Here is a 16,237-nt window from a genome sequence, read left to right on the forward strand (position 1 = left end):
TAACCGGTCTTCAAACACAGGATTGACAATAAATAACTCAGTTATAGTAACACACGTAATCATTACGTAGAAGTAAAACGTTTTTACAGGTATAATCAGAAAACTGTTCATTTCTAATTTTGCTGTGGGACTATTTGCGTTGTACGCCAGCAACTAGAGTTTAAGTTGACATTTATTTGTTTATCTGTGGATGCTCTCATTCATCCAGGTCATAGTTATTTCCAAGAGTTTAAATCGAGGCAACTGGACTCAAGGATTGTTTTTTTTAAGGCGTTTCGCCACTCCCCTAAGTGGCTTCTTGATCATTATTGATCATTAGTTAGAAGGTAGTTGGTGCAACTAAGCAATAATAACAAACGTAATCATTTATTATTAAACAGGTACGGTAATAATAATAATAATAACAGGTATTAATAACATATGTAAGCGGATAAGTTATAGTATTCATATTTACGTTTTAACTATAGCTCTTATGGCTAGAGCTGCAGTGTCTGTGGTACTAGAAGTCAGTATGAATGAGCGCTCCGTCCGCCGGCAACGTCAGGATATACAAAACGAGCGCACCTGTAGTCTGGTCCGTAAAGCGCTTGCGTCAATGTTTTTGAAGGCCCGAGACTAGCCAGCGTGCTAATCCAACATTCGGACCGTCAGAGAGATTTTTTATAATTAAAAACCTCCTGGTAGCACTTTGTAATCCCTTTATACGCCACCTGATTCGGGTATGTATACAAGAATATTATGACATGTATTCTAAACCCACATTTAGCTTAGTAAAGTAAGTTTTGATTGTTAAGTAACAGCAGGTCTAGCTAATGTTAGCTTAGCTGTGCCGGGTATGGTAGCGTGCTCAGTACTGGCTTTAGCTTTTTTATAAAGCTGTTTGTTTAGTGGTTTTATTAGCTACAACGCAGACGACAAATAATAAAATGAATAAAGCTTGGGGGCTGTTAAGTTGTAATTTTTCGAACTTCGCCGCGCTAAGCTAACTTTAACTATCGGTACATTTGTGTTGGCAAATAATATCAGCATCGTATGCTTAAACAACTTTGCGACATGGCAGTGTTTTTCTGTCTGAATAAAGTTTCACAATAAGTTAGAATGAACCATAGATATACTTCCGAAAGTTGATGATTGAGAGGACTTGGACCAAACCAGAGTCATATCATGTGTACCCTGCTTATGGCTGTCAATATTCCTTCATCAGGTCGGTCTGTTTCACACCCAGAATGTCCTTCCCCCCTCACCTAAACCGGCCGCTGTTGCCTCCTCCCGGGTTGCCTCCTCAGTATGCTGGCTTTCCTTCAGGTAAGCATCCACGGTTTGCGAACATTGTCACTGTCATACTGCTGTTTATGAAGCACGTTAGCAGTCTTCAGTATAGCAGTAAGTGAACTTGTTCTTCAGTGGTTTATCTCTAGCTCATCTTCCTGTTTTATGACTGTTGTAGGAGCTCCAATGATCCCAGTTCACATGGGCATCATGACCCCTACCCCTACAGTGATGGTTTCCTCTTTGCCAGTGGTCAGTAAGCCTCCAGTTCCCAAGAAGGATATTGCTGCTTTGCGAGCCAAAGACAATGATGAGAGCAGCGGCCCCACTACTACAGTGTTTGTGGGAAACATATCAGAGAAGGCTTCAGACATGCTGATCAGACAGCTGCTGGCGGTAAGGGGGAGAAAAGGATAATATAAAAAAACTCACCTGTCCAGAAATCACTTAGAACACAATAGAATTTAATGTAATCCACAAGAATCAAACACAACATGTCTGTTTATTGAGATTTGTGCTCCTGCTTCTTGAGTCATAACCCCCCTTTTTCCCTTTTTATAGAAATGTGGAATTGTTTTGAGCTGGAAAAGAGTCCAAGGGGCCTCTGGCAAACTTCAAGGTAATTCATAGTACACAACATGAGAAAATACCTAAACTCATCAGCTCTGAATAAACTATATGAGTTTTAATTTTAAAGTTGTATTTCAGTCAACAAACAACTGGGTTTGAAACTGCATTAATTTCTTTGTCCACATCTGCTGTAGCTTTTGGCTTCTGTGAGTACAAAGAGCCAGAGTCCACATTGCGAGCCCTGCGGCTACTTCATGACCTGCAGATTGGAGACAAAAACCTGTTGGTAAAGGTAGATGCCAAAACTAAAGCTCAGTTAGATGAGTGGAAGGCCAAGAAGAAGACTGCAAATGGGGTATGAATTTGTTTAAGGAAATTGGTAAATGTATTGATCATTAGATTAGATTATTATATACGCAGCCTTATTACTGACCTCATACCTCTTCTGTATTGGCAGAATAAGAAGGCTGAAGATGGGGGAGGCGATGAAGAAGAGGTTCTAGATGAGGAGACGAAAAAGAAAGATCAGATTATCAAAGGTGCCATTGACGGACTGATGCGGGAATATTCAGCGGAACTGAATGCACCCTCGCAGGATGACGAGTCCCAGAGACGAAAGAGAAAGAAGGAGAAAAAAGAAGAGGTATCCCACCCTTATAAAAAAATATATCCTAATTTGTAATATTTTGTACCAGTTTTGTGTACATAAATTAGCTTTATTACTTAACCTAGTAGTACTAAGTGACTTTTCCCTTTTCTCACAGGATGACATTAACACTATTGACATGGAGGAGGACAAGAGAGACCTGATTTCCAGAGAGATTAGTAAATTCCGAGACACTCACAAGGTAAAGTGGCATCTTTGATCTTGTAATTGACATTACAGGTTTTGGACAGCAGCTGCTCACATAGTTCACTCCTAGAGCTTGCACATTTAGAAGACACATTTATCACTTGTTCTCAGTAACATGCATACTGCGCTACAAATTGGCATTTCTTAAAAATATTACACTACCAAGCATACTACTGCGCCCTTTATAAAATTAAGTCATTTATGCACAATATTACCACAACACAAGTAGGCAGACAGCTAATATTCTTGTCACCTCTCTCAGGGCTAATTTGACACCTATAGTGAAACTATTTAGGTGTGACCATTATAGATCCATTTCTTCATTCATCACACAAAAATGCATGGAGACGATGTAAAGTTACTTAAAAGCTAATCTATTCATTAAACCCCACCATTATGATAGTGATCATATGGTGACTAAAGCAAGATGAATCTCAGAGCTTTGGAAAAAGTTGCCAGGATAGGATGTAAGTATCAGCCTTCATTTACTATATACATATACTGGGCGTCCCCTGCCTGAGGACTTGCATTGGGGCAACTGCACTGCTCCTCTGTGTGTGTGCTGGCCTTGATTTAGCCAACCATCTGGCAATACAATGACACTATTCATAATTCTTGATGTATGATATTTTTGGTGGGGTTTTCTGGAAAGTTGGAGAGTCAGTGAACCTGTGCGAGTCCTCTGTAAATTATGGTCTGTCTTAATGGTGTTCATGTTGAAGCACAAGGACTCAATAACCACTCCAGTGACTTTGGCTTTAGCATTTATTATGCTAGTGTGGGGTGGGGGGCGCCCTCTCCACAGCAGTATGATGATCTGAAGACTAACAAGGTACGTGCTCTCTGTATGTGTTGTTGTGTGATCTTTTTTCTTCTCTTCCATTTCATCTGCGTCTTTCCTCTCTGCCTGCTTTTGGGCAAGATAGACTACTGATTTCACCCATCGAGTACAAAGTTCTGTTCCTTCCTAAATCCAATTACTGAAGTCAGGACATAGATTCAACCAAAATCAGGAAAGGTCAGAGTTACATGATTCCAAAATTCCAATTTTATGTTCTGGCTTTTAAGAATTACACATCTGGGAACAGCTGCTATAACAATGAGTATACTTTACAGATGATAGCAGAACGCCTTGAACCACATAAAGGATCAAGTATTTTTAGTAAGTCTTGGTATATAGTACAGAGGTAAGTAAACACTCGACATTAAAATTAAATAAGTAGAATTTTACTTGAGTTAGACCCTAAGTAATTTTGTAATGCTTAACCACAGCTCGAACAAAATTGAAAACAATTGACATTTACCATCGTTTTTGTTGTGTCACAAATCTCCTTCTCTTGAGGTGCATTACACCCAAGGCTTTTGGTTGGCCTGTGTTTTTTTTGTTGATGATCAGCTGATGGTGGTTTCATATGACTTTTCAAGTCTTATGAAACCACAATCAGATTTTGTGTAAACCCTAAGAGAAATGGTAGACACCCTCACTCTGCATCAGATGCCAGTTTTGCTAAATTCCACTTGAAGCCTTGTGTATAATGGCCATAAAGGCAGAGTTGTGGTGTGTGTGAATAAGTGAGTCAAGAAGAGCTGTTGAAGACTTCTGCACGGGTAAGACTGCTTCTACAATTTCATTTATCTGTGCAGAAATGTAACTGATGTTCATGATGTTCATGCCAATGCTACACATTGAAGTAAAGGCTTTTGTTGATGATGATATACATGATGATGCTGAAGCAAGACAGAATCCCATAACATTTTTCCCTTGTATACCGTGTGACCTGCTTTCCTCCCAGGCCTAACTTAAAAGGCTTGTAGGGGCAGCGAAGGGCTGAGTCCATAGTTCAACACCTGTAAGTCACAAACAACTAGTTCAACAAAAGACTGATGCCTGTTTTCTGTTCTTGTTTTCCTTGTTCTGAGAAGAGGACTCTTAAGGAGAGAAAAAGCATTGTCTTTGCCGCGTTTTCTCGTTATGAATGCCACAAGTTGAACAGGTTCCACAGATCTTTTATGTCCATTGAAGTGGTTTCCAGTTGCTAAACTGTAGTTTATACTGAAGCAATAAAGTGCATTGTATTGCTTTAGATGAATGATGAAGCTGACCCTCTGTGAGGGAGAGCCTTGATTATTCCAGGTCTTCCCAGATAGCACTGCTGCTTCTTGTACGGGCTTTGCACTGATTAGCATAGGGCATGTTCTTCTGTGAAAGCTCACAAAAGTCTGGAAACCACTTGATCTGTGCACAGTAGTAATTTGATTGCAAAGCCTCATCCTATCTCACGTAGCATCCACTAAACCTGTCTGTGTTTTGCTCTGCAGAAACTAGAAGAAGAGAAGGACAAGCGGGAAAAGGAGAGGCTGGAGTTTGAGCGGGAAAGGAGGGAGCGGGAAAAGGAGCGAGAGCGGGAAAGAGAGCGCCGGGACCGTGAGAGGGAGAAGGAACGAGAGAGGGAACGTGAACGGGAAAGAGAGCGAGAGCGGGAGAGAGACAGGGATAAAGACCGTGACCGCAGAACCAGAGAGAGGGAGCGAGAACGAGACTGGGACAGAGAAAGAAGCCATGACAGGAGCACTGAGCGCAGCCGTTCTAGGTGAAAGGACCACGTTTGATAACCATCTTTACCGATACTTGTTTTTTTTTCATGTATGTTAAAGTAAGACAAAATTGTTTGTGTAGGGAGGTGAGTCGAGACCGAGACAGAGAAAAGAAGAGAGACCAAGAGGATGAAGAGGAGGCATATGAGCGCAGGAAACTGGAAAGGAAACTCAGAGATAAGGAAGCAGCCTATCAGGAGGTAGGAAAGTTGAATATGGCTGTGTGCCACTGCAGATTTGAAAAGCCATGTGTCAGTATAGCATAAATAACATGTGGTTGCTCATTTGTGTATGGTTTGGCTTACCTGACATTTTTATTCCAAGCGTCTAAAAAACTGGGAACTCAGGGAGAGGAAGAAAGCACGGGACTATGCTAAGGAGGCTGAGAGGGAAGATGAGCGTCGACGAGAAATGGTGAGAGGACATTGAATTCAACAAATGAAATTATACACACTAGTTAAATACCAACTACATAAACTATAGTGTAAAGTTCAGTTGTTTAGAGAAAGCTCTTTCCTTAAGTCCACCGTAATTTCTGTGTATTTAGGTTTGAGGTTACAACGACTAATATGATTTTAGTAAATAAGCCTAACATTTAAATTTGTAAAAAGGTAATCATAATTCCAAAGGAATTGAGCCCTGTGTCTTCATGATTCTGTAGGTAAAAGAAGGTAAAAGGTTGAAAGAGTTCCTTGAAGACTATGACGATGACAGAGATGACCCCAAGTATTACAGGTGAGCAACAGAAAAATGGCGTCATGGAGTCACACTTCATTTGGACTAGAGTGAACTTGATGGCAAGTCATTAATTAAAACTGCATGAAATATGTTGCAAAATTAAGATAAATATATGAGAACCAAGACTTTAGGTTTTTATTTAATTGCTTTTGTGTGATGGATGTGAGCTGTTTTGGCATCTAAACTTTATTTATAAAAAAAAAAAAAAAAAAAAAAGCATATGCTGTGTGATCCAAATCTAATTTACATCATTAACAAAGCATGTGCTACTGCAGCTTATGGCCATTGTTCTGAAAGCTGTCATTTTTGGTGTGACCTCTAGGGGCAGTGCACTGCAGAAGCGTCTCAGAGACCGAGAGAAGGAGATGGAGGCGGATGAGCGTGACAGGAAGAGAGAAAAGGAGGAGCTGGAAGAGATCAGACAGAGGCTGTTAGACGAGGGACATCCAGATCCAGACGCAGAGCTACGCAGGGTAAGCCTGTCTTTTCTGATAATAATGTGTGTATTTGCCTGTATCTGTCCTTAGTGAGTGGGTATGGTGTGTGTGGTGTCTGTGTGAAGGTCACTTTAACACCTCAGTGTCTCTGCATCCTCTGCACATAAAGACTGTCCAGCTTTCATTGTCTGTTGACCTTGTTTGCTAAACGCTGTGATTGGGTGATATATTCTGCACATGTGCCTGTTATTGGTCCAGATGGAGGAGGAAGAGGAGGAGCGCCTTAGACAACCTCCCATCATCCAAGAGCCCGAACCTGAGGAGGAACGTGAACGCCACAGGGGCTCACGAGACCACAGGGACCGCCGGCAGGAGCAGGACAGAGCAGAAACCCGCTCACGCCCCAGCCGCTCGGATGACGAGGTGGAGGAGGGAGAGGAAGAAGATTTTGATAATGATGAAGAAAACCCTGATGCAAAACCGTGCTTAAAACCTACAATGCGGCCCATCACGGCAGCTCCTTCGGTGTCATCAGCTAGTGGCAATGCGTCTCCCAACACACCTGGAGACGAGTCGCCCTGCGGTATCATCATTCCCCATGAGAACTCACCACCTGATGCTCTGCCACAGGAGGAGCACCGACCAAAGATCGGCCTTAGCCTCAAACTGGGTGAGTCTTAGAAAAATATAACGTATGTAATTGTAATGTAAATTTAATTTTAGCTTGAGAAAATTATCACAGACCACTTATCACAAAGTGTGTAACTGAGAGAATTTGAAATGTGAGGATTTGAGAGGGCATATATTGCAGTAAGCATTTTCAGCTGCTGATTTCCTAATCCCATATTTCCTTGCAAAGTCTGTTTGTTCAGATGGTAAAATGCAAAGAAACATGTACATGTATGTAAAGATCTGTCCTTGTTAGGTGCTACAGGAAGCCCCAGTCAGCCCAACGTAGGTAAGAGAAAGAAGCTTCCTGTGGACAGTGTCTTTGATAAGTTTGATGACGAGGAGGCTGATGAACAGCCGCGCAAAAGGAAGCTGGTGCCCCTGGATTATGATGACGACAAGAGCCTCGGTGTGGACGGTGCTGGGCTTTCTAACATAAAGGGAGCCAACTCTGAAGAGAAGCGCAAACACATCAAGAGCCTGATTGAAAAGATTCCCACAGGGAAACCTGAGCTGTTCTCTTATCCGCTGGACTGGTCTATGGTCGACACGGTGAGCACACCCCTGTCTTATTGTCCCTTTCTAATCAGACAAGTTGACATAAAGATAATGACTATTAATAATGAAATATTATATACAATATTATATATAATATTATATACTTTATTGATCCCACAGGGGGAAATTGTTATATTATGCTGTTATCTTTTGTTTCCTAGACGTTAATGGAGCGACGGGTTCGGCCCTGGATCAATAAAAAGATCATCGAGTACATCGGTGAAGAAGAGCCAACATTAGTGGACTTCGTCTGCTCGAAGGTATCGATCTGGCAGTGTGTGTACTTGTGACTTCGTTCTGATGAATATATCCATCCTGATGTTTCTGTGTGTTCTCAGGTGATGGCTCACAGTATGCCGCAGAGTATCTTGGATGATGTTGCCATGGTGAGTAATATTATGTGCTGTTTGTCTTATGATAATAGGGATGGAGTCTGTGTTGAAGGTAACTGAAGCCATTACGTTCATCTGTACACCAGACTTTTGGGAACACATTTACCATATATATGTACTTCATACTACGTATCTGGGGAGAAGCAACGTTGCAGTTCACACTCAGCGTCACCATAGTTACTGTGTCACATCCACATTATCAAGTGCTGCATGAACATTTGCTTTTGCTCCTGCTCAGGTTCTTGACGAAGAAGCTGAAGTTTTCATCGTGAAGATGTGGCGGCTGCTCATTTATGAAACTGAAGCGAAGAAGATTGGACTGGTGAAATAAAACACTGAACTAAGATGCTTCCCTCTTCCACCCACACATCTTGTATCATAGTGAAGCCAGATCATGTTTAACACCAAACTAAGTGACTTGTCCATACCAGCCGTAATGGCTCACTTTTCACATTTGCACCACTTTTTTCAGGGCATGCCTTTTTTTTTTTTAGTTTCAGACATACTCAGGCTACATCTGCCTCTTCCTCCATTCGCAGGTGTGTGTGTGTGTGACCATGCTGGTGTTCTTTGGTGTATATACAGTACGTCATTAAAGTAAAATACTTTTGAAAGGAAGCTGCTGACACACAGGACCATTGTGTTGCAAATGGGGTATATTGGTGCTGTAGTCTCAGCTGTATTCATGCAAACTTATTGAGAAATGTCAGTCCAACAGGTTGGTTCAGTAGACACAGAATTCATGCTTATCTACAACAAGGATGTGATTTTTTTTTTCTTCTCAATCAGGTGTATTTATTGAGGGGTTCAAGCTTTCTTTCTGCAGAGTAAACTGATATTTCACATTCCTGTTAAATAGGTTCTCATTTTCAAAACTTCTTAAACATGTCTACCAGTAACCTACAAAGATCTTTGGTGGTCACAGCCCTGAAGCTGTAAAGCACACGCGTCATAACCACTATAAGAAAATGAGCAATGAACGAGGAAAATGATTTCAAGTTGTGAAGATGCTCTCCATTTGTTTTTGTATCAGTGAACATTTGAATAAAATTGATTTTTATAATTGTTGGTGAATTGGTTTGACCTTTTACACCAGATGGCTGAAGGACACAGATGACCATGTGTCACATGCGTAGAGTCAACCAGTAGACGCTAAATCCAAATTGTTTTTAAGAAATATTCAGAAACTGTAGTCATGTTTCAGTACAAAAATATACAATTTATCTGACTTCAATTGCAGTATTCTTTGAGTCTCTACACATCTAAATGCATTATTTTAATGAACAGGAGAAAATAACAACCTGTTTCATGTTGGATTTAATGCGTTTAATGTGTTTCAAACCATTATAACCATTATAGTGTTTTTCTTCAAATTCCCCATAGGTTTGCAATGAAATAAAAACCGGTTAAACCCATGATCTGAAGGTTTTATCTTGAAGATTAAATTCAGTTGACAAAAGATGCATTGAGATCAAAAGTTCCAGAACTTTATTGATGCCACGTGAGCTAAACAAGAACAGGTCGTGCTGGTAAAAACCCTTCAACTGGAAGAGAAATCAGCACATAAAGTCACCACTGAGTGGTGCAGAGACAGATGAGCCTAAGCATTTCCCCTTCAGCCAATCACATCCAGTGAACAGCCAGAGATAAAGCGCCACACTGAAGACACTGGCTCTTAAAGCGAGGGGTAAGTGAAGGCCACTGCTTGTAAACGGCTTGTTATTTATCCAAATTGAAATACGTAAAAATAGAAACTATACTGATGTTTAACTTGTGATTTATCATCCATGTGTCCATGTCTGGTAAAGAGTTACCATCCTTTGAGTCAAACCTTGCTAATGATCAAACCGGGACGTTTGCCAATACACTAGTTAACGCCAGTTAATGTTTGCAATGTGAAAGTTAACATCTGTTGGACTGAGTGACTGTGGCCATGTCTGTCCACATTTTTTCCTTTGATGTTTGTTTTCCCCCACCAGCACTTCCTCCATTGGCCGACTCTAGTCCTCCGCCTTGGCCTCCATCTCCTCAGCGTCGTCATCACCATCCACCTCGGCGTTCTCCCGCTCTAACCTCTCCAGCTGCCGGGCCAGCTCTGTCTCATCCGTATCGGTCACCACCTTGGGCTGTAGGGATTTAGTGACATTTTTAGATCACATTGTTCCTTAAAACTTGTTATTTCACCCCTGTTACAATGTACTCGCTGTGGACTCATTTTTCTCTGCATTATAACTTGTCTCCCACTGATGTACAATGACAGTGAAATCACTCACCTCCATCTGGATGTTGAAGACACCTCTCTTCTCCTCAATCTTCTCCTTGATAGCAGCCATGGCCTGGTTGAGCACAGACAGGCCCTCTGTGCGCTCCAGGGTGGTTGTCGTCATCACGTAGCGAGGGGGGGCGATCAGATTGATCTGCCAAGAACAAGCTCTGATGAATGTCTTTTGTCAATTAAATATGTGATTATTTAAATGTTGCTGTTCAGGCCAAAATATCTCCTGTTTCATTAGTAGAATTTGACAAGAACCAGCAACAAAACAGACAATCTAGGGGCGTGCAGATGTAAATATCAGCTAATGTGCTGCTGAAAGACAGGTGATTCATGAGGTAATAGTGATGGTAACACAGCACACATTTAAACATTTGCTCAAGAAATATCCATCTACTATAATATATTTGTGTTTTTACTATTTAGCATCTTATATCACCTCTCTTATTTTTTCCTCATTATCCCTGTGATGATCAAAAAACTAGTCTCTTAACAATCAGCATCAGTTTCATGAAAACTTACCTTGATGGGCATGGCCTCTGTGGAGCAGCCGAGTCCGGCCCTCAGTGCTTCCTTTACTGCATCAATCCCCTCGTACCCATAGCACGCCACTTCAATGTCTGCAGGATGAAGACGAGAATGTGAATCTTAACTATGTACATTTTCAGATGCATTGAAGTCCAGGTGAGGAAAAAGCACAGATCAGACCTGCTCTGATTTTGACGGCCTGCGGAGTCAGTCGCCTGTTGATGTTGTCAATCAGCACACTCCTCTCCTCCTCTGTTAAATCCAGGCCATCCAGAATGGCAGGATCTCTGTGAAAAGGGCACGCAGAGTCATCAATAACTGACAAAAAAGTCTTACAGGTCTACATTTTTCTGACGTATGTGCGAACTTACGACACCGCCTGTTTGAAGACATCATAGGCGCCGTATCCCGGCCGCTTGTATTTCTCATCGAAGACCCAGGCAGTGCGCTGGTACAAGCTCTCTAGCTGCTCGTCCTTAGTGTATTCCAGCACCTCTGCCACGTGTCGCAGGATGCTGTACACCTGCAAACACAACACCCACAAATCAGCTCAATTAAAAAAGCTTTATCTAAGAATCCCGTTTCAACTGCGCTTTAAAGGTGGCAGAGAATTTTCATTTATGGGAAAGATGAACAGATTAAGCTTTAGTTATAATTTGACTTACAGTTTTAGATTTAGTGAATTTATCCTCACACTTGATGGCTTCTTCTGGTGAAACTCTTCTTTTTGATAAATCAATGTATCCTGTAGATAAAGTAACAAAGACGTGCTATGACACAAACAAAGAAGTTGCTTTCACATTAAAAAACACCACCTCTCTCTGCACTTTATTGTCATTGTATTCTGTCACATATTTCTGTTGTTGTCGTTTCCATCAACTTTTCCCTCTGCTGGTCAGCGACCTCCCTGCCTGCCGGTCTGCCTGCCTCCCTTACCCTTCTCTTTGTCTACTCGGATGACGACCACACACTCGTTGCGGCCTATGCGGATGAGCTTGTTGATGGAGCGGATACGTCGACGTGACAGCTCGCTCAAGAGGATCATGCCCTCTATGTTGTTGTACTCCAGAAGGCTGACATAGGCACCCATCTCAGCGATGGACCTCACGTTCACCATCACAACATCCTCCACCTCTGGGAACCGGTGCTGGTAAAATCGACAGCTGAGACCCGGCATCGCTGTAATAAAAGAAAACAGGAAGCTAAAGCCTCTATATTCATCAACATTGTGATGCAATCAAAGTCATCTCATCCGGTCTCTAAGGTTCCACAGTGTTTAAAACAGTAAAACAGGAATTGTTCTGTCTGAGAGAACAGTACATTGGAATTGAATTATGGGAAATGTAGAGCAACAAACCACATTTGAAGCTAAACCTACAATAGTCCAGATGTCTCAATTTTGCCTGGACTTTTAAAAGATCACATCAGAACCAATGTTAGTATACACCCAGTTTATAACGGACACTTCACTACAAACCCCACCATTTTCATAGGCTTGTAGGACTGTTACTCTGGCATGTAAGAAGAAATGTTTATCTACCATCCATAATATTAAACCCCTAAAATATTATAAACATCCCTCTAATATTTGCTAAAACCGTTTGAATGGAGCAGATATCAAATCTATGACTAGGTGTCTCTCAGAGCAGCAGTTAAGCGTCAAATGATAGAGTTTAAATTTGAGAATATTCCTCAAAAAGCAGCAGGAAAATAAAACGTAGGATTTGGCAGTTTTATTATTCTCTTCTGGTTTTGAATGAGATGATGCAACGCAGTCAACGACAATCCACTTACTTTAACTTATGTAAAAACGTGACCAAAAAACGAGACAAAGGGCTTTAAAACTAATAGCTGCACGTTAGCAACGAGTGCTACCGGGTGTGATGATCCTCACACTTTACACCAACAGATGAAATATTCTTTTAACACCACAAACTGTTTCTTTAACATCTGTTAGCTTCCTAGCTAATGACCCGGTCTCCGACTCACATGCGGCACATGCATCGCTGCCGAAGCTAGCGGATAGCCAGCTAGCTAGCAACACCGTAAAATTTAGCACTCCCGGGTAAACATCCCCTGTAACAATAAGAACTCACCTGTGTCATATGGTTACAGAACTATACGCTTGAATGTTCTGTGCTGCCGTGTTTAAAATTCCGTTTATGTTTTCTTTCGGGTGTTTTTAAATGGAGAACTTGGGCCCGCTAGCTCACATTCATGGGTGTGCTAATTTTTCGACCCGGAAAAGATCGTTACAATTTTTCGTCCGGCGCATGTGCAGAACAACTTCAGCACTGTCACATGACCAGAAACCAGCTGATCACCCACGGACAGTCGGACAAGATCACGACCATTTACGATCTGTTTGCCTAATCCTGCAGGAAGAACAGCGTTTTTGTTGTTATATGTATGGATTGTATGAATTGATATTACGACCAACGTTTCGGGATATATTTTAGAAGGCGGAAGTAAGCAGAAGACTTCAATCATCGACGAGAAAAAAACCGAAGATGTCTGGAAAAGACAGGATCGACATATTCCCCTCCAGAATGTAAGCAGCTGTTTGCTAGCTAGTTGCTATCTTCTTCTCAAACGAATATAAATGCCGTTTTGTTCGGTTATTTCTTTCCAGTCTCGGACAGTGACGATTTACTGCATGACATTACAATATCACGGCATCGTTTTGCACCGCGATTCAAACATTATAGTTTATATGAGTGAACATTACTGTTTGAAAGAGGAAGAGTCCTTTCTGTCATGTGATGTTTCTAACATCACCTAAGTGTGAGCTGTCAGTCTTAACCCTCCACACACTAACTGATCAGTCCTTCTCTGTTGTCTAAAGATCTTCACATATTGAAAAGTTTTAACAGTGTGTGTCTGTGAGAGGGGTTTTATTATGTAGCTGTAGTGTGTGTTTTTATCTATACACGGAGGGAAATATGTAGTATATGTTTGGAGTAACACAGACAGCTGGGTATATGTATAATTATACTACTAGACTAAACCCATACAAAACAAATCTAATAAAATATGCTAACTTTCAGTTGTCTGTTGGACATGAACCTACACCAAAGTAGGAGGCGTTAACCATCTAGCTATTCAAAGATGTGTTAGACACAAAATACCAGGAGGATGCAGGAAAAGAGGGGATGCGTCATGTCCTGAAATATCCAGGTCTAAAACAAGGAATTTTTTAAATTATTGTTTGGCTTTGCAGGGCTCAGACCATCATGAAGGCTCGGCTGAAAGGAGCTCAGACAGGCCGCAACCTGCTCAAGAAGAAATCTGATGCCCTCTCCATGCGCTTCCGTCAGATCCTTCGCAAAATAATCGAGGTCAGTTGAAAATCAGTTACAACAGACTGTGATATATTTGTATCTCACATTCAGTCTCCAGTCACTAATACAATCCAATATAGTGTGTGTTGCTACACTAAGAAGTTGTGTAATAATAACCTCTAATGTCAAAGCCCGAGAGTCTCATCATCAAAGTTTTCTCCTCATCTTCAGACTAAGACTAAGATGGGAGAGGTGATGAGGGAGGCAGCTTTCTCTTTGGCTGAAGCCAAATTTGCAGCTGGAGACTTCAGGTAAGAATCACAACAAGATCCTGATCATTACCGATATATTACATTATATTATGTCTAGTACAGACATATACATTCATTTCACTCTATCTACAGCACAACTGTAATCCAGAATGTCAACAAAGCCCAGGTGAAGGTCCGAGCCAAGAAAGATAACGTGGCAGGTTAGTCCGAGAAGCATCTTCCTCTCAGTGTGATCATCAGTATGAGTAATGCCACATTCACCAGACTCTTTCCGTTCTTTCAGGTGTCACCCTACCAGTGTTTGAGCACTACCAGGAGGGCGGGGACAGTAAGTCTCAACACATGCTGTAAATCTGCATCATGTTTGGATTAGACTGAACTCTTACTAAATGACCCTCACTGTGTGTGTGTCAGGTTATGAGCTCACTGGTCTGGCTAGAGGAGGAGAGCAGCTCTCCAGGTTGAAGAGGAACTATGCCAGAGCTGTGGAGCTGCTTGTAGAGTTGGCCTCCTTACAGGTAGGAGGCGCTGTTACAATTATGCCTATGAAGGTGAAAGAAGTAATTTTTTTTTATGTTGTGGTTTGCAGACATCTTTTGTCACTCTGGATGAAGCCATAAAGATCACCAACCGCCGTGTGAATGCTATCGAGCATGGTAAAGTCACACTTTGCATTATGTTGTAGCATTTTTTTTCCCACAAATATCTAAAGAGAAGAGGGTCAAATCATCTTCCATTTTGCAGTGATCATTCCAAGGATTGACCGCACCCTCACCTACATCATAACAGAGCTGGATGAGAGAGAACGAGAGGAGTTCTACAGGTGGATTTCACTATTATAAGTCATCAGTTTTAATCCTTAATTTTGTTTTAATTGTGAAAATCTTTTCTTCTGGTCCAGACTGAAGAAGATCCAAGAGAAGAAGAAGCAGCTCAGAGAAAGGACGGAACTGGAAATCGCAGCCCGCTTGGCTAAGCTGGGCCCGATTGCTGAGCCCGCCAACATGCTGACAGAGGAGACGGATGAAGACCTGCTGTTTGAGTGAGGCGCTCTGCAGGCTCACAGTCACTCACCACCCTATTTATTCTGTGCCTCTCTGGCCATGTCTATGTCTTCTTATGGAGGTGATGAAAGGTTTTTCGTGTCCCATGTGATTGTCCCATGTGTAATGATTTTGTTCTGTTGTTTCAATGGTGGAAGGTGTGAGTGTTTCCAGATGTGTCACTGTACAGGAACCTAAAGTGTTGTTATCCACAAGGGAGAAAAAAAATCAATGAAGCATATATAAAACAAAGAATATAAGTTTACACATATCTGAGTGTGAAATTAAAAGAAGCATTCCGTGTGACCAGTGTTTTACTCACTAACGTTTAGAGCCATCGCATGCTGTACAGCTTATGGTGAATGTAGATCATTTCAAAGAGTGTGTGAGTCTGTGCTGTGGAGCCCCCGTCCCGCTCCTGTCCTCATATGGTGAGGTTAAGGTTACCTCAGTGGAGGAAGTTTACCATTACACTGGAATCCCAAATGTGCTGTAAACAATGGTGTGAAAGTACACAGAACCCAACACTTCATTCAAATAAAGATGTTCTAAATATTCAACCGCAGCCTGGATTTCTTGTTAAGATTAGTTCATATATGCTAATCAATGGAGAAATGGCAGCCATCTTGGACCAGAGTGTGATCTCTGAGAGAGGTTTAGGGGATGATGATGTAACATTTTCAGCACACATGTCCACAAACTGATAAAGTTGTGTTATTTGTCTACAAAGCAGAGATCTTGATGGTCCGTAGCTGTAAGA

At 41.6% G+C, this 16,237-nt stretch overlaps 3 protein-coding genes across 3 annotated transcripts; 2 read left to right on the forward strand and 1 right to left on the reverse strand.

The window, feature by feature from the left end:
* Positions 1-563: 563 nt before the first annotated feature.
* On the forward strand, positions 564-9,144 carry rbm25b (RNA binding motif protein 25b). Its single transcript, XM_028397524.1, has 17 exons — positions 564-719; positions 1,205-1,305; positions 1,448-1,665; positions 1,831-1,888; positions 2,034-2,194; positions 2,297-2,482; positions 2,604-2,687; positions 5,012-5,283; positions 5,370-5,487; positions 5,612-5,701; positions 5,949-6,022; positions 6,348-6,498; positions 6,721-7,132; positions 7,388-7,683; positions 7,851-7,949; positions 8,028-8,075; positions 8,320-9,144. Exons 2-17 carry the CDS (start codon positions 1,227-1,229, stop codon positions 8,410-8,412), a joined length of 2,439 nt encoding a protein of 812 aa, XP_028253325.1. The 5' UTR covers positions 564-719; positions 1,205-1,226; the 3' UTR covers positions 8,413-9,144.
* A 398-nt stretch (positions 9,145-9,542) lies between these two features.
* On the reverse strand, positions 9,543-13,147 carry eif2s1b (eukaryotic translation initiation factor 2, subunit 1 alpha b). Its single transcript, XM_028397577.1, has 8 exons — positions 12,978-13,147; positions 11,818-12,060; positions 11,547-11,626; positions 11,253-11,404; positions 11,062-11,168; positions 10,876-10,973; positions 10,355-10,498; positions 9,543-10,207 (listed from the first exon to the last, which is right to left on the reverse strand). The coding sequence occupies exons 2-8, from the start codon at positions 12,056-12,058 to the stop codon at positions 10,082-10,084; spliced, it is 948 nt and encodes a 315-aa protein (XP_028253378.1). The 5' UTR covers positions 12,059-12,060; positions 12,978-13,147; the 3' UTR covers positions 9,543-10,081.
* A 23-nt stretch (positions 13,148-13,170) lies between these two features.
* On the forward strand, positions 13,171-16,037 carry atp6v1d (ATPase H+ transporting V1 subunit D). The gene is made up of 9 exons (XM_028397583.1): positions 13,171-13,432; positions 14,102-14,219; positions 14,394-14,473; positions 14,567-14,634; positions 14,718-14,762; positions 14,849-14,952; positions 15,024-15,090; positions 15,179-15,257; positions 15,336-16,037. Exons 1-9 carry the CDS (start codon positions 13,392-13,394, stop codon positions 15,478-15,480), a joined length of 747 nt encoding a protein of 248 aa, XP_028253384.1. The 5' UTR covers positions 13,171-13,391; the 3' UTR covers positions 15,481-16,037.
* Positions 16,038-16,237: the final 200 nt, after the last annotated feature.

The sequence above is a fragment of the Parambassis ranga genome, chromosome 24 (genome assembly GCF_900634625.1).
Source record: "Parambassis ranga chromosome 24, fParRan2.1, whole genome shotgun sequence".
NCBI lineage: Eukaryota > Metazoa > Chordata > Actinopteri > Ambassidae > Parambassis > Parambassis ranga.

Excerpts from the sequence above, each read along its gene's own strand:
- eif2s1b (XM_028397577.1), bottom strand. The coding sequence starts at position 12,058 with ATGCCGGGTCTCAGCTGTCGATTTTACCAGCACCGGTTCCCAGAGGTG. Across the intron at positions 11,627-11,817 it reads CCGAGTAGACAAAGAGAAGG|GATACATTGATTTATCAAAA; the intron begins GTAAGGGAGGCA and ends CTTTATCTACAG. Across the intron at positions 10,208-10,354 it reads TCTTCAACATCCAGATGGAG|CCCAAGGTGGTGACCGATAC; the intron begins GTGAGTGATTTC and ends AAATCCCTACAG.
- atp6v1d (XM_028397583.1), top strand. The coding sequence starts at position 13,392 with ATGTCTGGAAAAGACAGGATCGACATATTCCCCTCCAGAAT. Across the intron at positions 14,220-14,393 it reads TCCTTCGCAAAATAATCGAG|ACTAAGACTAAGATGGGAGA; the intron begins GTCAGTTGAAAA and ends CCTCATCTTCAG. Across the intron at positions 14,474-14,566 it reads TTTGCAGCTGGAGACTTCAG|CACAACTGTAATCCAGAATG; the intron begins GTAAGAATCACA and ends CTCTATCTACAG.
- rbm25b (XM_028397524.1), top strand. The coding sequence starts at position 1,227 with ATGTCCTTCCCCCCTCACCTAAACCGGCCGCTGTTGCCTCCTCCCGGG. Across the intron at positions 5,702-5,948 it reads ATGAGCGTCGACGAGAAATG|GTAAAAGAAGGTAAAAGGTT; the intron begins GTGAGAGGACAT and ends ATGATTCTGTAG. Across the intron at positions 8,076-8,319 it reads TCTTGGATGATGTTGCCATG|GTTCTTGACGAAGAAGCTGA; the intron begins GTGAGTAATATT and ends GCTCCTGCTCAG.